A 22,208-nucleotide genomic window follows, 5' to 3' on the forward strand; every position below is an offset into this window, starting at 1 on the left:
GCTGGCAGGGGGTGAATGTCTGTCCATCCTACAGAAATCCTCATTTGCCTGGAGACATCTTCTAAGGACTCTCGACCTGCTGGGCCTGGCCAGTCAAAACTGGAAAAGGACGTGCTTTTTGGGGAGCTAAAGCAGGTAAAGCACAGCAAAGGATCACAAGTAAGCACCTGGGACAGCACATTCCAGACGCTCAGGAAGTATTTCCTTTTGCTCTTGTTATGAATGGTGCCAGTGCAATAAAGAGCACAGGCAGTTTTTGAAGCACGTTGCTTTCTTTTACAGCTCTGGTTTCTGTTTGCGGGGCTCTGGCTCTCAGAGAGCTGTGTCAGCCCCTCTCCGGGTGGCCCCTCAGGCTCTCGTTTGTCTTTTAGCTGCGGATGAAGAAGAACGCCACTGGTCTGTGCCTGAACGGACGCTTGTCCCAGACGGAAGCTCCCCTGCCTCCCGGGACTGCTGGCGTCCCCAAGGGGCTGGGCTGTGGTCACCACTCCTCCAGTGAGGCCAGTGCTTTACATAAGCTGCTTGAGTCACTGGAGGATGTGGTGAGTATCCACCGTCTGGTCTCTTCCGGGCACTGGGGGCTCATTTCTGAGGTGGATTCACCAAAGATGCTCACACGGGAGCCTCAGTCTTACAAGACAGCTGCCCCTGGGCGCCCCCTCCTGGAGGCCACCTTAAGAGGCTGTGTGCCACCCACATGGCCAGAATCTGCTTGGTGTTAAATGAGCCTCCCCAAGGGCACCCAGAATGTTTCCCCAGGCCGCATCCACTTCCCTGTGTCCAGGTTCCCCGTCCTGCTCCATTTCTAGCTGCAGAGGCTACAGCAGGCGGAGGCATGTCCGGTGGGCAGTCGGCTTGGGGCTGAGCTGTAGCTTCCAGGGGCCAGAGGCCTGGGGGGGGGGGCGTGGTCTCCCCACATGCCACCCAGCCCCCCAGTGTAGGGCTGCAGGGTGTCGAGAATTAGTTAGTGAAAAGGATCATGTCCAGTCCGGCCTGCACTCCTCTTACTGAGCACTAAACATATTGACGTTCACCTTTTCGTAGTTCATTTCATTTTCAGTATTACCTGTTTCATGTTTATGTTCTTCCTTATAAACCATGAAATAAGATCAGTGAAACGATGAAACTAGTGAACTATAAACTGTGCCAGTTAGGGCAGTGGTGTGTCAAGCCAGTCAGCGTTTTCCCAGCACGTTTGCTCTGTGCGTATTCGTGTGCAGAAGGGTGCGTGCTGCCCTGGCCGAGGAGGGTGGAAAAGCTTGGGTCCTCAGAGGGCGGCATCTGGGAATCCTCCCAGATGAGAGCATGAGCCCTTAAGGAGGAGGGTAACTTGAAGCAAGGAGAACTCGGGAGGGTGCCGGGCAGAGGGAAAGTGTGTGCAGGCGGGAAAACCATCGTCTGCTGGCACGGTTGCTTTTTTTTTTTTTTTGGGTATGCAGGCCTCTCACTGTTGTGGCCTCTCCCGTTGCGGAGCACAGGCTCCGGACGCGCAGGCTCAGTGGCCATGGCTCACAGGCCCAGCCGCTCCACGGCATGTGGGATCTTCCCGGACCGGGGCACGAACCCGTGTCCCCTGCATCGGCAGGCGGACTCTCAACCACTGCGCCACCAGGGAAGCCCTGGCGTGGTTGCTTTTGTGCTCTTGGTTTGTAAGCTCTCTCCTGGCAGAAAGCCACCCGAGTTTCTCTGTATCGATGAAGCCTCTGTCACGGCGCAGTTATATTTCTGTATTATGTGCAGGGTAGGTAGCCTTCCTGCTGGGGCTTAGGTTGTTTATCACCATGGGACGACCCCGCAGCTTGGCGGGTAGTTCTGCTGGTTCTAGCAGACCCCTCCCTCGTAGCTGCGGGACTCTGGGTACGCAGCTAGGGCACCAGGGGCAGGGGGTGTGCGGGGCTGGTCCTGTCTCCTCCAAGCCCCAGGGTCTCTCCATCCTTGTGGCCTGTCTGTGTGGTCCCCCAGCAGCCCGGGGATCCCAGGCGAGAGAGCGGTTGGGAGCCGCTCCTCAGAAAGGGGCTGTGTCCCTCCTTCTGCACCGTGTTGGTTAATAGGGGCCCCAGCCCAGCCTCGATGAGCCATGGGGTACGGTTACAGGGTCGTGGTGCTGGGACGTCTACCCCACTGGGGTCAGGTGGGGGACAGGCCAACACAGACGGGCTTGATGCCTGGGTGCTCTCTGCTTTGTGGCTGTCTGAAGCTGTATGTGGGGTCTGTTCACCTGAACAAAGACTCAAGTCCAGGACCAGGACCAGGTGGTCCCAGCCGTAAGGGGCACAGTTCAAAGGGACCCCCAGCTGAGTAAGAACGGGTAGAGGCTGCATCACAGATGCCCACAGCTTCATTGCTTTATGTACCACAAGCAATGTTCTCTCTGCCTTTTAAGGGTCATCATTTGCAAGAGGTCATTACTGGGCCCACAAATATGCCAGTTTCAACACGGGAAGACGCCCCAGGCTGGCAGGACCTGGGGACACGGCTGTTGGAAGTGAGCCTGCCCTGCACTCAGCTTCTGTGGCTGCCGGGAGCCAGGGTCTCCCCCCACGACTGTACGGACTGGCTTTTCTCTGCGGCATAAGTACCTGTTGGATGGAACACTTCCGAACAATTGGAAACCGAGAGGACTCCAACCGCTTCCTTCTCTACTCGAGAGAGAGATCAACATAGTATATTCTATTTCTTATGAAAAAATAGAGTTGTTTACTATTTTTTCTGTTTTAAAAAGATTAACCTCTTTGGTACTGTTGGAAAGCATATACAAAATGTGAAATAGTGAACAGTCCCTCCGAAGTTTAACTGTTGGCTTAAATCTCACAGGAACTCTAGGGAATCGAGGGCCCTCGTTTAGTTCAAGGTGCTTGTTTATCACGTCACCCAGGATGCCAAAGAGTGGTTCTCGAGGGAGCTCTGCTTCTCCAGGAAATTTGCCTTGTTTTTATTTTATCAAATGTGAATTGTATGTGTGATGAATTTCCATTCTCCTTGGATGCTAGGACGTTCACAGTCAAATATGTCAAATAGGAATGTATTTTTCTTAGCTCAAAACTCATTTCGTATTGTAGACATTAATTTTCCAGTTTCTCTGCTCTTGATGGAGATATTTTATGTGTTCTTACATTTTTATATTTTATGCGCTCCCATAAATGATTTTCCTTCATTTTGCAAATCAGGGTGGGGGAAGTTCATAAATAAACAAATATGTATTAGGAAAACTATTTCAAAGATTCTAAGTTCCTTATATAACTGGACTGCCGGGCGTTTGTATATATTTGTATTTAGATGAGTTTGTAATATTGTCTTCTGGAAAACCATTATTCAGTTTTGTTTTTGATTGCAGGGTATTTCATACACTTGAGAAAGCCCAACGGTTCCTCAAACAGACATACCCCTGGAAAGACTTCATGGGGTTCATACGGAAGACTTGCCAGGTGGCTCGATATGTGAATAAGCAGGAAAGTTTCCAGAACAGTCTTCTTGGTAAGTCAGGAATGAGGGTGTTTTCCCCGTTCACTGTGGCAACACGGCTTCCTAAGAGCTGATCGATCCTAGTGAGTGAGGGGAGCTAAGCGTGGCTCACCGGGACGGTGCCGTGAGGTTTCCGCATTTACTCCCGTCAGCCATAACTAGATGGCCGCGGGTCCCGGCACAGTCACTGCTTTCTCTCTCTAAACTGTCCTGGTTTGGTCAATAAACACTTACCTGTACAGACTCATCATGACCCAACCTCCGAAAGTCCAGATATGCTGTGCGTGGGACCCTCTCCCTTAGCGCGTCCGCCCTGCCACGGGGGAGACCCATGTGGAGTGTGCTCCACTCTCTCCTTACCAGCCTCAAAACCAAAAATCCCCTAAAATATGAATCTCATAACTTGCAACTGCATGACTCGTAGGGAATCATCCTGTCCCCCAAAAGACTTTTTTTTTAGAAGATGCTGGCAGGGCGATCCCTGCATCTCTGAGTTGGCCTCTTCCGGGTCTAGAGCTGGTTGTGTGTTTCCATCTGCCTTGGGAATTACACGCCCTGGTTTCCCATGTGTTCCATGGGCTCTGTCCCATGGGGTCATAGCATCTCCTTGGAACACCTGTGTCTTGGACCTCTAGGGGGTTTGGGCCTGGGGATGGGATTTCCTGTTCCTTTTCTGTGGTCATGTCCACCTAACACTCCTTCCTTCACTCCTCCTCAAACTTGTCTTAGGGGCTGCCAGAGACCCTCTCTCTCTGGTTCTCGGTATCAGACTCACCACCCACGAGAGGGGTCCCTGCATTTGCTGTGGTTACACTGCCAGGCTCTGCGCCCTGTACAGCAGCGCTGGGTCTGTGTTGGCTTCTCCAGTGCGTTGGCTGTGTTCTCTTGAGTTGGGTGCTCATCCTACATGTTAACTTTCTGCTTTACCACCTTGCTCTCCTTTTTTTAATCACTTATTTCTGCCCAGTTTTACCATTTCCAGAAATACAGGCTACAAACAGTTACATTCATCATCAGCAAGAGGCCCAGGTTCAGAAGTCCCAATGGTATTGATAATCACACACATTTGTTGTGTTTTGAGTGAACTGCTTTATTCAATCCTTGTGGCAACCTGTAAGTTGGGTACAACTTCATTTTCAGATGAGAATACTGAAGCTCAAGGAGATAGTATTCTTGGAGTAGGTCACAAAACTGCTAAGTGTCAAATCCGGGAAGGCTCACTGTGGAGCCTGTGAGCTTGACCACCCTCTTCCCTTTGGACGGATCCTTGCTAGGGGCTTAACTCTGCCCAAACACGCTCCATTGCAGAAATGTGACTGACTCCTCTTGACAAAGAACTGAGTTTTGTTGTTTTCTACTGTACATTTATTTTCTATTTCACTAATTTCCCTTTTAGTCTTTATTTCCTTCCTTCTAGTAAACTTAGTTTGATGTTCTTTTTCTAGATTCTTGATTTTCAGATTTTCTTCTTTTCTAACATACACTTTCAGGGCTATACATTTTTCTGTATGCAAAGCTCCATACATATTCCACACATTTTGATACGTTGTGTTTTATGTTAGACTCACAGATCTTTCTATATTGAACTTACTTATATTTTAAGATTTTGGGTAGGGAGTATAGTGTAAAGCAATTTTGATTATCACGCGGAGACATGGGTAGTTACCACTAGGGGGGATGAATAATAACCGAGGGAAATTCGTGGGCTCTGGGCCCTTTACTGCCTGTGTTGGATGAGTACACAGACCTGATTCACTTACATCCTTGCTACTCAAAGTGTGGTCCCTGAACCAGTGGCATCAGCACCATCTGGGAGCCTGCTAGAAATACAGAACCTTGGCCCCACCTCAGACCTATGGAGTCAGAGCGTGAAGTTTAGGACGACACCCAGATGGTCTATGAGCACGTGGAAGTGTGAGGAGCTCTGGGTTACATGCATGACTAGCCTGTTGATCAGCATTCAACTCTCGGTTATACATTCTGTATTTCCCCTTCCTCCTGTAGAAAACAAAACCAACTGCACGTGATAAGAATTTGTTATTTATATATAACAGAAACACGAATCACGTTTTCTAATAACTGGATTCTGCTCTAAGTATTTAAATCATGGACTGCAGTGAGTTTTGCGGCAGATGGAGCTGGGAGCAGACCCTGCTTCTGACGCAGATTTTACTGAGTGGGTTACTGGCCTCCCATTGCAATCAGTTTTCTCCTTGGTGACATAGAAATTATACGGCCTACTGTACTGGGTTCTTATTAAGTAAGCTAATGTACGTGAAATTCCTAGTGCAGTACTTTTAGGCAGTTTCCATAGACACTAGTTCCTTTTTCTCCCCACAGAAATGATTCCAGAATAATAATGCACCACAAGGAATGGCCATGGAATTCACTGTGGTGGATTATGTTTCTTTTTTTGTTTAAAAAAGTTATTCCAAGTGGCTTGGTTTTCTGGTAGCATTAGCTTTAAAAATATGTGATATTAATCGCACACATCTGTGCTAATTTTCAATATTGTTACCACATTTTCCCCCCTTAAACACTTATAAAATTATATATACATAAGTCAGTCTATTGCAGCAGGAACTCAGCGAAGTATAAAAATTGCAAGTTTTATGTAATTTTGCCTCTGAAATAGGTGCTGGAGAGGTTAAATTACTTGTCTTAAATTAGAAGGATTTCTTTCTTTAAAAAAATCACCTTTATTGAAATATAATTGATTCATGCAACAAATCACCTGTGTTTAAAGTGTACGATTTGTTAGGTTCTGATGTGTGTATCTGTGAAGCTGTCATTACAATTGAGACAGGGAACATGTCCACCTGTCCCCAAAGTGTCCTCTTGCTCCCCTGTAATCCCCTCTCCGGTCAATCCAGCCCCTGCTCCGGTCCCCAGGTAACCACTGATTTGCCCTCGGTCATCATCAGTTAGTTTTTTCCTTTTCTAGAAATTTATATAGATGGAATTCCATAGTATGTTCTATGACATCTTTTACTTAGTGTGATTAATTAGTTTCAGCTTCATTCATGCGGCAGTGTGCTCACTCCTCTTGACTGCTGAGTACTATTCTGTTGCGTGGATGTATCACAGATTGTTTACTAATTCACACGACTCACATTTTGGGATGTTTCCTGTTTTGGGCTATTGCAAATAAACCTGCGAGGAACATTCATATACAATTTTTAATGGAAATATGCTTTCTTTTCTCTAGAAGTAAAATGGCTAGATTATATGGTACATGCATGTGTAACTTTTTAAGAAACTGACAAACTGTTTTTCAAAGTTGTACCATTTTACAGTTTTGACCAGAGCCCCTTCTGCCAGAGGGTTCTGATTCCTCCACTTGGTATGGTCGGTTTAGAAAATTTTAGCCATTCTAATAGGTGTGGTATCTCGTAATGGATTTCATTTGCATTTATGAGTAGTGATTTGAACATGTATCTTTTCATGTGCTTATGTATCGTCTGTGTATCTTTAGTCATGAACTGTGTATTCACATCTTTCCCCCACTTTAAAAATTGGGCTGTGTGTTTCTTTATCATTGAGTTTAAAAGTTCCTTGTAAAGCAAGATAGAAGCCCTTTATCAGATACGTGCTTTGCGAATATTTTCTCCTGGTCTCAAGCTTGTCTTTCCATCTTTCTCAACAGTGTCATTCAGGAGCAAGAGATTTAATTTTGATCAAGGTCTATATATCTTTCTTTTTTTTCAGTGGATCATGGTTTTGGTAATATAGCTGAGAAATCTTTGCTAACTCTTGAGGTCACAAAGATTTTCACCTGTGTTTTCTTCTAGAAGGTTAATAGCTTTAGGTTTTAAAGTAGATCTGTGATGCATTCTGAGTTAATTTTTGTCTATGATGTAGGTGCATATCAGATTTTATTATTTTATCTTTTGCATATGGAGATCTAATTGCTCCAGAAAAATTTGTTGTGAAGATAATCCTTTCTCCACTGATTACCTTTGTACTTCTGCTAAATAAGTTGTGCAGATATGTGGGTCATTTTCTGCACTGTTTACTCTGGCCCAGTGATCTCTTTGTTGATCTTTACACCAGTATCATCCGATCTTGATTATTAGAGTTTTATGGTAAGTCCTAAAGTCAAGTAGTGTAAGCCTTCCAACTTTCTTCTAAAAAATTTTTTTTAGCTATTCTAGGTCATTTGCATTTTCATATGAATTTTAGAATCTGCTTGTCAATGTCTCAAAATTCTGCTGGAATTTTAACCAGGACTGAGTTGAATCTATAGATAAATTTAGGGAGAGTGACTTTTTTTCTGGTAATAATGAGTCTTCTGACTCATGAACATAGTATATCTCTCCAGTTATTTATGTGTTCTTTATTTCCTCTTAACAACTTGTAGTTTTCACTGTAGAAATTTTAATATTTCTATGCTATTGAAATGCTAGTGAAGTGTATATATATATATATATATATATATAATGTATGCATATATATATATATATATATATATATATAATGTTAAAACAGCCTTGCATAACTGGGATAAATCCCAATTGGTAAGATATATCTCTTTTTTTATGTTACTGGATTCAACTTGCTAAAATTTTGTTTAACATTTTACATTTGTGCTATGAGGGATATTAGACAGTAGTTTTCCTTTCTTTTAACATCTTTGTCTTATTTTGTTATCAGGGTAATCCTGGCCTCATGAGTTGAAGAGTACTTTCTCCTTTTCAGTTTTTTTAGAAGAGTTTGTGTTGAATTGGTATTGTTTCTCCCTCACACATTTGGTAGAATTCACTAGTGAAGCCATCTGCGCCTTTAGTTTTCTTTTTGGTAAGATTTTTAACTACAAATTCAATTTATTTAAAGGATATAGGGCTATGCAGATTATCTATTTCTTCTTAAATGAGCTTCGGTAGATTGTGTCTTTCAAGGAATTTTTCTCTTTCATCTGAATTGTCTAATTTAGTGTCATCTGTATCTCATAATACAGCTGACCCTTGAACAACATGGGTTTGCCCTGCGCTGGTCCGCTTGTGTGTGGATGTTTTTCAGTAGTAAATACTACAGTACTCGTGCCATCTCTTGTTGGTTGAATCTACAGATGCAGAGCCGCAGGTATGGGGGATGTGATTTGGAGGGCTGACCGTACGTTACAAGAGGATTTTTTACTGCGTGGAGGGTTGGCATCCCTGACCCCCATGTTATTCTCTTAACATTACAGAATCTGTATAATCTTTACCTCTCTCATACATGATATCAGTGATGTGTGCCTTTCTTTCTTCGTGATCACTCTGCAGAGAGGTTTGTCAGTGCTATTGATCTCAAAGAAGTAGCCTTTGGTTTTGTTCATTTTCCCCTAATGTTTTTCTTTTTCTTATTTCCTTAGTTTCCACTTTTATTATTTTCTTTCTTCTACTTACTGTGGGTTTAACTGACTCTGCATTTCTAGTTTCTTAACTTGGAAGTTGACTTGGAAGTTGAAGTCTCTGAGACCCTTATTCATTTCCCATATAGGTACTTAATTTCTCCCTAAGTACTGTTTTTTTTTTAGTGGCATCTCACAAATATTGGAATATTGTTACTTTCATTTTCACCCAATTTTAAAGTACTTTTTAATTTACCTTTTGATTTCTTTTTTGATCTATGAGCTGTTTAGTTCCCAAATATTTGTGATTTTCCAGTTATATTTAGTTATTGATTTCTAATTGAATTAGTCAATGAACATTCTTTGTATGACTTTAATCTTATTAAATTTATTGAGACTTTTTTATAGCCTAGAATATGGTCGCCTTGGAAAATGTGCCATTGCTTTTGAGAAGAATGTGTATGATATTGTTGTTGGGTGGGACATTCTTCAAACATCAGTTAGATCAAGAAATCTGTATCCTTACTGATATTTATCTTCCTGTTCTATCAATTATTTGGAGAGGGGTATTGAAATCTCCAGCTATAATTGTGGATTTGTCTATTTATCCTGTATTTCATCAGTTTTTGTGTCGTGGTTTTTTTAAAAAATATTTATTTATTTATTTATTTGACTGTGTTGGGATCTTCGTCGCAGCATGCAGGATCCTTCGTTGCGGCGCCTGGGCTTCAGAGTTGTGGCGCACGGGCTTACTCGCCCCGCGGCATGTGGGATCTTAGCTCTTCAACCAGGGGTCAAACCTGCGTCCCCTTCACTGGAAGGCGGATTCTTAACCATGGGATCACCAGGGAAGTCCCTGTGTCATGTGTTTTGAAGCTCTGTTATAATGTGCGTAAAGATTTAGAATTGTTATGTCTTCTCAATTAACTGATGCTTTTATGATTATGAAATAATAATGATATTATCATCTGGAATCTACTTCATCTGAAAGCTTCCTTTTGATTAATGTAGTGTGGTATGTCTTTTACATCTTTTTACTTTTAAGTTATTTATGTCTTTTATTTCAAGTACATTTTGTACATGCAACATACAATTGGTTCTTGTTTTATCTGACCTGACAAGTATTGCCTTTTCATTGGGGTATTTAAACTATGCAGTATAGGGCTTCCCTGGTGGCACAGTGGTTGAGAATCTGCCTACCAAGGCAGGGGACACGGGTTTGAGCCCTGGTCCAGAAAGATCCCACATGCTGCAGAGCAGCTAAGCCCGTGAGCCACAACTACTGAGCCAGCACTCTAGAGCCATCGAGGCACAACTACTGAGGCCTGCATGCCTAGAGCCCGCGCTCTGCAACAACAGAAGCCACTGCAATGAGAAGCCTGCGCACCACAACGAAGAGTAACCCCCGCTCACCACAACTAGAGAGAAGCCCACATGCAGCAACGAAGACCCAATGCAGCCAAAAATAGAAATAAATCAATAAATTAATTTATAACAAAAACAAACAAACAAAACTATGCAGTATAAACTAAATAGTATAAACTGTTTTATGTGATTAATGCTCTTCTCTAGTAATTCTACCTGAATTCTGTCAGTTCTGGGTAAGCTCTGATGATTAATTTGTTTCCTAGTTATGGGTCACATTTTCCTGCTTTTGTGCACGCCTGGCAATTTTCGATTGAATGCCAAATGTTACGAATTTAGCCTTGTTTTGTGATTGTTATGTTGTTTTCCTACGTTATCGAAAACATTGCTTGAAATAGTTTGATCCTTTAGGGTCTTGCTTTTAAGATTTGTTAGGCGGGGCTGGAGCAGTGCTCAGAGAGGTTGTAAATATTCCCCGTTACTGAGTCAAGACCTTTTTGGCATCTTCTCCTCAATGTCTAACAAATCGTGGATTGCTCTGGTCTGGGTAACAGGAACAAAGTTTGTTCCTGGCCCTGCGTGATCACTGGCCCCTTATCTTTAATTTTGGGTGGTTCTTTCCCTGGCCTCAGGGAGCTCCTTCTCATGCATGGAGCATTCGTCCTCAGCAGACAGCAGATGCCTCCCTGGGCAGCTACTCTGTCCCGTGAACCCCTCCTGTCTTTCGGACTCTAAACCCCCTTTCCCTCAACTCAGGACGCCTACCAGACTCCAGCTCTGCCTTCTGAGTCACGGGGGGGGAAGGCCTCACCTTGTTCATTTTCTGCCGTTTGTTCATGGGTCTCTGTCTTACACTCCTTGACGGCCAGTGGCACTTCATCTTGGCCAAAAGCGGAAGTCAAATCAGAAGGACTTCTAATCCTCTCTCGTTATATTTTCAACCATGTTAACTGAAACACTGTAGCATGTCTCACTTTACTAGACTTGACTTTTATACCCAACTCGAAATCAATATATGAAATGCCTTCCTATTTAGCTTTCTCTGAGGAATCTCCTTGTTATGAAGAAAACATGGATTGGAAAATCATTGGTGATAATTATTTCACATTTTTGAATAACTTGATCAAGACTCCAATAGCTTCCATATCTAGGTGAGTTTTCAGAATTCAACTTCTAGGTCTTGACTTAACTATTATCTGAAGATAAACAAAACCTAGTTATTGGAGGCACTTGCTTTAAAATGTGAGATCCTGATGTAGCTCTCAATAAAGCACTCCATATGAGTTTGGTTCTCCATAAATATTTGTGTCATACAATGTATGACTCATGTTTCCATGGATTTTGAAAGGAAACAGATTACGGTAATAAGATGTCCCCTTGAGAGCATAATTTATTATAAAATACTCCCAAAATAAAATCCTTCTTTGAAAAATAGTCTTATCTAGTTGCTTAGAGTTTAGACTCGGGATCGATGATTTCAGAGCCTGGTAGTTCTGGAGACTTTTGAGAGAGAATTGATCTTTGGAGCTAAATCTGCCAGATTATATACCGCTTGGCTATTTCAGCACATGTGTTGGAATGGACATTTTTATGTATAATTATGGATATTGTGTATAGTTTAAGAGCATACTTTATTGTCTGTGGGGTGTGTTGGGATGTGATGGGACAGAAGCTTTGCCTTAGAGCAGTAGTTCTCAAACTTGGGAATGGATCAAATTTATCTGTGAAATTTGCTAAAAATACAAATGCTTGAACTTCGCCCCAGACATGCTAAATCTTGCTTGTGTGTAGTACCCAGGTTTCTGTAGATACGAAAAATTCTACGGGTGGTTTTGGTGCAAGCCAAAGTTTAAGCAGCACCCCACAGCATCTGTCTAGACCCGGGATTCGTCACTCCTGGGGAGACTTTAAGCTCAGCTATTAATGGGTACAGGAGGAAGAGAAGGTGATGGACTCTCTGGAGAATCAGTCCCTTGATCGTGTTGGATTTATAATACCTCACTTTCCCGAAAGTCACAGCTATTTAATAGCACAGAAAGATGGCAATGAAACTAGTCTGTATATGCTCCAAGGACATGTTTAATTTTATCTTTGTAGACTCATAGCAGCTGGCACAGCATCTTTCATGATAGGGGCTAGGTAACTAGATGTTGACTTAATGAATGAATGAATAAGAATGGACAATAAGTACAGAGTTAATATTAAGAAAGCTGAGCTGGAAATGAGAAAACCCAGCCCATATTCCAGTTCCTGCCATACAATAGCAGTTTGAATTTGCTAATTAAAAAAAAATCCTGAAATGTTTCTTTTCACATGGAATAGAAATGATGCTGTGTACCTCTAAGGGCTGTTGTAGGCATGAACTAAGAGTATAGTGGTGAACGTGCTTTAAAAATTGTAAAGTGATATAAACGTGTGTGGTAATATCACTACTAGTGGTACTAGTTCTGCTTCGGCCCTTACTCATCCTACTATTACTACCCCATGACCTCTCAGATCCTAATGAAAAACAAGATCATTTGCATTCTGCTCTACCAATACACGATTACTCACATAGTTGTGGTGCATGTATTTCTAAGCAGGGCTGGATTTGAGTAAGGTTCATATTGAAGTTTTCAGAGTGTAGCTTTCTCTTTCCTGATCAAGTTTTTTCCCAGGAAATGTTTTCGATGTTCCATGGTTCAGATTAGCCGCTGTCTGTTCTACAAATGACAATAAAGTAAATTAAGTCTGTATTTTTCCTGCTTTCAGATCTCAGTTGTGAGAGAGGAAAACAATTCCTTGCACTTGACCCATCCTCTGTGTATTCTATGCCAGACTGTGTTACACAACAGAATTACAGAGTTAAGGAAGTTTAGAAAGTAATTCACCCTTTAGGGCATTAAGAGACAATACAGGTCAAAATCCTGTATCCACAATTCTGAAATCTGCAGAAGTCTGAAAATCGAAGCTTTTCTCAAGATCGGCATCGCAACTCATTCTGCAGACGTAAGTGTTAAGGGGTCTGTTGCCCCTCCCACTGAACCTGTTCGGAGGTGTCCCTGCAGAAGTGTCAGTGAGTTGATACAGGGCTGCCCCGGTGCCCCTGGTGGAGGGGCCATGAATGCATGTGTGATACTTGCACAAGCTCCCTTTCTAAAGTCTGAAACACACAGGGCCCCAAGGATTTCAGAAGTGGACTTGTAGCTCCTGAGTCAGTCAGTTCTTCAAGTGAGGGCTCCTATTAGAAGTGTGGGTTTGTCTTAATTGTCGAGCTGCTCCTTTGAGAACGCTTTGTATTTAAAAAATAAACCCCCGGAGGGGAAGTACGCCATCTGAAATGATGAGTTTCTGATAGTGGGAAGTACAGCATTGTTTAAAGATCACTGCAGTTGCTTTCTAGAATGAGAAATCCTAACACTTGTCCTTAGATCATACAGGGGCAGTTTCAAACCGTCTTGCAATTTGGACAGCCTCTGTCACCAAGACATTCTGAGATGTAATAAGGAATTGAATCCTAAGATGCCTCCGGCATAAACAGCAAACTTATCTTTAATGATCATGCATATAAACTCACTGAGTAAAGTAACTTAAAATACATTGTTTTTGGTGCAAGAAGCAGATTTTTAGCTAAATGTATGCAACTGCATTGTAGATTTCTAAAACATTTTCAAATGTTCACATGAATCCCTGTTGGGAAAATATATTGCCTAGTAAATATTTCATTTATGTTTTACTATAAAAAATCGGAGTATTATCTAAAAATTTGATAAGTTGAATTTGTCTTGAATTTATTTATTTTTTCTGATACTGCATCAGTTCTGTTAATATTGTAGGGTCTTACATTTCACAAAGGCACTTCTAATGATGGAAAAGAAGTTGCAGACCCTTGAGGATGAGCAAATGAACTTCCTTTTATCTCTTACGGGATTTTGGGAGAAATTATTATTGCCCAATCCTTTTGGCTCATCCAGTATTCCCAAATTCCATAACCTCTCACCTCTCCCTGAGACGATTCTAAATACAAGTCATTTGTGGATAAATCATTTAGCGAGTTTAGAGAGAGACACACCTGGTATTGATACTCAGAAACTTCTGGAATTCGGCAAAGAAATGATTGAAAAGGTACAAGCTCTTTAAAGTCTCTGGATAAGGAAGGAATCAAGAAATATCTTGAGATTTATGGAATTAATACTTTTTGGAATGAATCCCAAGATCCTGGCATTGTGGACACATGGTGCTTCAAAAGGAGAAAGAGCTAAACTGGGAATCTTGTCTACACTTGTAAATTTTTCTGATCCATAAAATGAGAGGATTCATAGTAAAAGCTTTAACTTTTCCCAGTTTTTCCATTCAGATTGGCCTCAGTCACCAGCCAGGAAAATGGATTTTGTTCATTTAAGTGAAGTGATAATAAATAATCTCTATAAATTAGGATTTCTGAAGCAGAAACAAATCACAGAAGCTGTAGGCACAGTCTATGCTATGAGGAATACATTCAATATTTTCTCAGCCCTTTCTGAACCTCAAAAACAAGATATTCATAAAATTTTGACTCATGTCTACCTAAATGTCTTCCAGGTCAAAGATTCAGCTTTACTTCTCTAGATTTACTCTTCATTTTACCAATATATTTATAAATTCTTGAGCATTCAGAGGAGAGGGTCTTTGCTGTCTTTCCTTACACAAATCTCAAAACACATTTTGGATATCATAAAGCAATTTAATTTCCAAAACATCAGTGAAGAACTTGCATTTTTTTCTTTTTCTTTTTCTTTTTTATGAAGGAAACGGGAGAAGGAGATAGGGAACTTGTTATTAAGCAGCTAATCTCAATCTTGCCTGATGTTGGAACGGATTTCAGGTGTTGAATATATGTATGTGGGTGTTTGAGTTTTTTTTTAATTAATTAATTTTTGGCTGTGTTTGGGTCTTCGTTTCTGTGTGAGGGCTTTCTCCAGTTGTGGCGAGTGGGGGCCACTCTTCATCGCAGTGCGCGGGCCTCTCACTGTTGCGGTCTCTCGTTGCGGAGCACAGGCTCCAGATGCGCAGGCTCAGTAGTTGTGGCTCACGGGCCCAGTTGCTCCGCAGCATGTGGGATCCTCCCAGACCAGGGCTCGAACCTGTGTCCCCTCCATTGGCAGGCAGACTCTCAACCACTGCGCCACCAGGAAAGCCCCAGCATTTGTATTTTTATATGAGACAACAGGGTTTCTTAGGGGAATTTCTGAAGTATCTTACTGTCAACAGTTGCTTTCAATTTTTAACTTTTTGGAGCTTCAAGTCCAATCCCTGTTGTCTACAGAGGGTCCCGCAATGGAAGTGATCCACGCTACTTTTTCTTTATTTCAGTATGTGAGCCAACTCATCAATGGCTCAGCAGAAGCCCTGCTAGGTAGTGAATGCTTTGTTCTGGATAATAAAAGCGTTTCTTCCATGAATTATTCAATAGATGAGGGGTCTTCATCTATTCTCCCGTGGGCACACATCCTTTCAAACCTCTCAGCAAACGGCAGTGAGTTCCATGAATTTACGGCCGTTCACTGTACCATTTCATGGCTGCAAATGTGGGCCCAAATCTGTGGACGCCTGGCTCAAATATTTCAGCTGGACACGAATGTTTTCACTCCTCTTCGTGTTGGTCTCACTCAGATTTTGGCTGCACTGGAAAGTGATGTGAAAATTCCCCAAAGCTGCCAGGGAATATTTCCAGATGTGGAAAACAAAATGAGCTCTACTTTGAAGCTTGTTACTTGGATGTTGAATAGAATGATGGGACCTTATTGTTCATGGAATATGTCAAAAATAAATTGTGTGAACGTTTACTTAAAAAATGTGGCTGACTTTCTAAACGTTATACTTAATGCAGTCTTTGAAAAAGAAAAGGTACCAAAACCTGAGATTTTATTAACTCTTTTAAATGATTCCACAAACCAAGTAAGGATGATTATCAACAACTTAACAAGGGACGTTGATTCTGCACCTCAATCCAACTGGAAACATTTTACTGAATTAATTCTAAAACCCATAGAAATGTCAGATGAAATGCCTCGTCAGTTTCAAAGTATTTGGCTGCATTTAGTAGCTCTGGGGAAGGAAATTCAAAAACTTGTGAAAGATATTTCCCCTAACATCCTGGAAAAGAACACCTCTTCTAAAACTGAAAAAAAAATTAAACATATTTGCTACCAGTCCAAAGGAAAATAGTATACACAGCTTAGGCTGTTCATTTTATCAGTTAGCTAGTTACCTTGCCTTTAATTTATCTCATGATCTCCAAAATTCACCCCAGATAATTTCTCATGGATTAATGAAAGCTGTGGTCTCAATATTGAATTCATGAGGGAGGTGTTCAACGCCCTGATGTCCTCAGTTTATCACGATATTCCACAAGAGCCAGGTACTATTCAAGTTTTAAAGAAGGTAACTTCTTTCCTGTGCACGGTCAAGAAAACAGACATACACCTGCTAGTAGACAAGCTGGAACAGATAAGTGAAAGCCTGATGGATCTTTTCTTTTTTCTTTTTTTTTAACAAAACGTCTTTATTGGAGTATAATTGCTTTACAATGGTGTGTTCGTTTCTGCTTTATAAAAAAGTCAATCAGTTATACATTTACATATGTACCCATATCTCTTCCCTCTTGCGTCTCCCTCCCTCCCACCCTCCCTATCCCACCCCTCTAGGTGGTCACAAAGTACCGAGCTGGTCTCCCTGTGCTATGTGGCTCCTTCCCACTAGCTATTTATTTTACATTTGGTAGTGTATATATGTCCATGTCACTCTCTCACTTTGTCCCAGCTTACACTTCCCCTTCCCTGTATCCTCCAGTCCATTCTCTAGTAGGTCTGTGTCTTTATTCCCATCTTGCCCCTAGGTTCTTCATGACCATTTATTTTTTTTTTTAGATTCCATATATATGTGTTAGCATACAGTATTTGTTTTTCTCTTTCTGACCTACTTCACTCTGTATGACAGACTCTAGGTCCATCCACCTCACTAAAAATAACTCAGTTTCGTTTCTTTTTATGGCTGAGTAATATTCCATTGTATATATGTGTCACATCCTCTTTATCCATTCATCTGTTGATGGACACTTAGGTTGCTTCCATGTCCTGGCTATTGTAAATAGAGCTGCAATGAATATTTTGGTACATGACTCTATTTGAACTATGGTTTTCTCAGGGTATATGCCCAGTAGTGGGATTGCTGGGTCTTATGGTGGTTCTGTTTTTAGATTTTTAAGGAACCTCCATACTGTTCTCCATAGTGGCTGTATCAATTTACATTCCCACTAACAGTGCAAGAGGGTTCCCTTTTCTCCACACCCTTTCCAGCATGTATTGTTTGTAGACTTTTTGATGGTGGCCATTGTGACCGGTGTGAGATTTCTTTAAGAATGTCAGTAGTTTGGAGGTCAGCTTCTTTGTTGACTTGATGGAAAAACTTGTTGACAGCTCACGTTCTTGGAGTGTTAACCACCTACTGAGGTTCTCACGCCTGCTTCCATCGACGTGTACTATGTGCTCCTTCGTGCCATGAGGCTCCTGCAGGGCGTGGGTGACAAAAACATCATGGAGGCCCTCAGGGACATCTGTAACTTCACGCTCCTGCATGGCATAAGCCTTTCAGACGTCACCAAGGAAGATTTCACTATTGTGATTAAAAATCTTTTGGACACAATTGAATTAATATCAGATCAACCAGGCATGCTTTCAGAGGCTTTGACTTGTCTTCCTGTGTTTTGGTGCTGGAATCACACAACTTCTGGATTTCAGCAGAATCCAAGGTCAGGAGCCTGTGATGCCCACAAGCTCACGTCTCCTTCCTTTTACAGCAAAGTGGCCAGTATCCTTGACCACCTCCACCTGTCTTCCCCAGGTGAAGACTCACAATGTTGGCATGAAAGCTCACAGGTGGAAATAACTAGGAAAGTAGCCTGTGTAATTCATGAATTAATGGATTGGAATTCCATTCTTCTAGAGCTGTCCAAAGTCTTCCATGTTAAGACTTTGCTTTTGAAAACTGTGCAAGAATTTTGTCATAAGGTGTTACCATTTGTCCCATTTTCTGGAAATTAGACAATAGCAGCATCTCTGAACTTTGTCCCAGCTGTTCCATAAAAGCAGATTGCTTTGCAAATCATAGAAAAATTAAAAAAAAAGGCAACTTTACAAAAGCCACATCAGATGAAAACCTCCTTGATAAACTAGCTAGTTTAAACAAGATCCTTAATGTTGATGACGGAACAGAATCATCTGTTAGAAATATTTCTAACAGATTTGGAAAGGATAATAAACTTGCTTTCTAGGGATGAGAGCCTAGAAAATAGTGCTAATTCTGTAGTCTCTCTATTCATGACATTTCTGAATGAAATGGTGGTAGTTTAGAAGCACTATCACGTTTTATTAAAAAAAGTGAAACAACTTACAACTTTGAAGAACTATGGCTTGAGTTTGAACAAATCATGAAATATCTAACCCGTAACTTTAGTATCAGATCCCTGTTTTCTGAAATTAACAAGGAAATACAAATTACTAATTCAGTGGCTCTTCAAAACCTAACTTTGCCACTTGCCCATTTTTCCGAAAGCCTGGATTCATCATCCTTGAAGACAGTAGAAATCATTGAAGATTTTTTATTGATCATAAAAAACTGGTTTCATAAATATGCAAATGAAGATTACTCCAAAATGATACAAACATTATTTCTTCTTACAGCTAACGAGAGTTCAACTGATGATATAGCTTTGTTGGCTAAAGATATTGCTACCATTTTGGGTAATCTCTAAAATGTTTCTAGAGAAGATAATTTTGATGTTGCCCTACTTCTTCGTCTGCTAAACCAAGAACAGCTAATTAATTTCTCAGTTGTTCAGCTGCTTTTTGAAAGCTTCCTAATTAATTCAGTCAACAACTTAGCTGAGAGTGCTCAAGAAGCAGCCTTGAATTTAAGTGATACCAACCTTCAAATAATGAATTTCATTAACCTTGCCTTGAACCATACACAGTCAGAAAATGGTGAGAGAATCATTCTCCCTCCAAGAAGCATAGTGGATTTCTTGGAACAGCTTTTGAAAACATTCTTCCCCTTTTTACTAAAGGAAAATTCTGGGGACAAAATATCTCTTCTGCTGAAAGACTTCCACAAAGTTGTCATTGCAGAGATGAGGTGAGTTTACTTTTGCTTTGTATAGTGCTTGTAGTTGCACGTTACAATCCAGTTTATTTCCTGGAGTTTATAGTGTCGATGACAGCACTTGTACCAATACCTTTGAATGATCTTTGAAGTGAATTTTGTCTTAATGAACCTTTTATAAAAATCAAGGTAAAATAACTTTGATGATTGTCATCTAACTAGTAAATATATGTATATAAGCCTAGCCCCTGGGAATTAATCACTTATTATGCTTTATTACAGTTTTGGATTATGAAAATAATTATGAAATTCTATTTTATATGGAACTGAAAAATTGTTATTATATATGTATATGGATATATGTGATGGTCATATTAATGCATTAACTGTCTAATCACAAATGAAGGGCTTAAGTATTTTCATTCCAATAAATCTACTGATGTTTATATTTGGAATTGCTAAAACTCCAAAATTTTAGAACTCAGAGTCACATTATGTTTTTTCATATATTATTTTTTCATTCCTTTTGAAGCTTGCCAGTGAAAAGGCTGGAGGGAGATTCTACCTTATTCTGTGATGTCCGTATCAGTCAGGTCTCAACCTCAGAAGCAGAAACAGAGCAAAGACTTCATACAGGGATTGAATTGGCTTCCGCAGTTTTGGGGCTGGCTGAGGGAGTCCAGAGTCAGCAGGGCAAGCTGTTAGGAAACAAGCTGGAATCCCACAGGCAGGAGCTGCAGGTTCCCATCCACAGGGGGCCATTGGGGGGCAGGGTTGGGGTGATGGGGAAGGAGGTATCCAGCTGCGCATGAGGGTGGGCTCGCTGGGTCCAGGAGGTCCTAACCCTCTTGAAGACCTTGCGACTGGTGAGGTCAGGCTTCCCCGGGGCAGCATCCCTTCTCCCTGACTTAAAGCTGGCTGTCTGGGGTCTTCAGTCACATCTGATGAATTCCCTCCAGCAGCACCTAGGTTAGTGTTTATGATGCTACAAAGTGGCTGTCGTGCACTCTCATGAGCAAATCACCCGTGAAGCCCACCAGACCAGAAACACACAAGAAAGGGGCTCTGGGGCTTGAATCTGGGGCTTGGCCCAACCGAGTTGACAAGTCACAGAGCCCCTGCCATGCCGAGTGGCTCGCTAGGTCTTGGAACATTCAGAAGGACGTTACCTGTTACACTGAGAATCATTGTACGGTCATTTCACGTTCCTTTCCTTTCTAAAAGCAAAGTGCATGGCTTTTTAAGTTGTTAGGTTTGAGGCATTGCAATGGATTTATACATGAAATCCATCCAATCTTTTCATTATTTGGCAACAAAACATTAATTTTCATCTGGGATGTATTTTAGCATTTCAGTATTTCAGTCAGTATTATCCTCCCATGATGCTACTGTAAAGCAAAAAAAATCACTACAGTTCACCCTTGAACAACCGCATGGGCCCAGTTATAAGTGGCTTTTTCATTAAATAGGTACTACAATACTACCCGATCCACAGTTGGGTGAATCTGTGGATGTGGAACCACAGACACGGAGGCTGGCTGCAAAGGAAAGTCAGTTCCCATAGCCTTCGGGTTGTTCAAGGGTCAATTGTGTATGTTTTCAATCTTTTCATTACTAACCGTGAAATTTAAAAAAATATGTATTTACAGTTTTGTCCCAAAGGATAAAATTCTAGAAAATTTGAAACGGGATCATTTTCTTATCTCCATGAAAGAGGACAGATTGTTGAACATTTTTTCATCTTTAAAGGAAGCTGTGTATCACCTAATCAAAAGCTCATTTATGTTAGACGGTGGAGAATTTTATTTTGATAATCCTCGAGTACTGCAGTTAATGGGAGATTTATTCCACACTCTTCTAAGGGAAACCTCAATAAAAAATGAGACTGAAAATAATCTGGAGTTTCTTACAGTGGTGAATCACTTGCTTTCCCATATGAACAGTTTTGAGGACCTTTTCAAACTCAATCAAGATCTCAGGTCTGCTGTTCACCTCGTGAGAGAAACGTCAGTAGAGATAGCACGTCTCATGGACACTCTTTTAAACTCTCTTATTAAGGACTTATGTGCCCTGTACCCTGCCATCCAAGAAGTTATACTCACTAATCTAACCGATTTTCTTTCCTTTATAAATAGTTCATTCCCCCCCCCCCCCCCAAGAAACAGAGCAACGTTAGAAATTACCAAGTGCTTACTTGGTGTTATATCAAGGGCAAGAGTGGGTGGAGAGAGTCGTGCCCTGGACCCCCTCTTGACCATGCTGGTGGACGATGGAGCCGAAATGAGAGGTCTCACCACCTCCGTCACCTCCACCGTGGACCTCCTTAAGCTGGCCGAGAAAACTTCAAGAGAGGTGGCTGCCATGTTTGAAATGCCTTTTGTCTTCACAGCCAACGACACCATGATATTCTTGGACACCAACGACACCATGAAATTCTTGGACACCCTTTATTCCATTTTGCAACAAAGTGTTCGAGATGTTGCCAATGAAATGATTACTTTGTAAAAAGCAGATCATTTAATATTTGCAAATATAGATGACTTGTTAACGCCATTTCTTGACTTGGCCTTTGGGATGATTGGAGTCAAACCTGCTGTTTCCCAAGACTCTGATATTTTCAATATGTCATCTAGCATATTCACATATGTGAACCAGTCCAAAGATATTTATGATATTAGGGAAGAAATAGCTGAATTTTTAACTTCTGTGAAAATCAATTTGGGAGACGTGGAATGTCTCGTGGCAGCATTTAATAATGGGACCCAAATATTTTCTGTGGATTCTGTCAACTTATGGGAAGAAATCCTGGATTACTTAGTTCCTATAAACAACATCATCAATCACAAAGACTTTTTATATTCTAATCCAATTTCCACTCATAATTTGCCTCAAGATACAAAAGGGGAAAGAACTCGTGAAGTGACCCTGTTTT

General features: G+C 41.4%; 1 protein-coding gene across 1 annotated transcript; it reads left to right on the forward strand.

Annotated features, from left to right (window-relative positions):
* Positions 1-15: 15 nt before the first annotated feature.
* LOC137229558 (ATP-binding cassette sub-family A member 13-like) lies at positions 16-21,781 on the forward strand. The gene is given in 15 exon segments (XM_067747625.1): positions 16-135; positions 372-542; positions 2,052-2,131; positions 3,335-3,474; positions 11,196-11,310; positions 13,975-14,879; positions 15,315-16,303; positions 16,305-16,458; positions 16,461-16,690; positions 17,537-17,645; positions 17,648-18,211; positions 18,214-18,406; positions 18,408-18,510; positions 18,513-19,309; positions 20,926-21,781. Coding segments are annotated over 15 exon segments (5,526 nt in total).
* The last annotated feature ends 427 nt before the right edge of the window (positions 21,782-22,208 follow it).

Source organism: Pseudorca crassidens, chromosome 8, assembly GCF_039906515.1.
Source record: "Pseudorca crassidens isolate mPseCra1 chromosome 8, mPseCra1.hap1, whole genome shotgun sequence".
NCBI lineage: Eukaryota > Metazoa > Chordata > Mammalia > Artiodactyla > Delphinidae > Pseudorca > Pseudorca crassidens.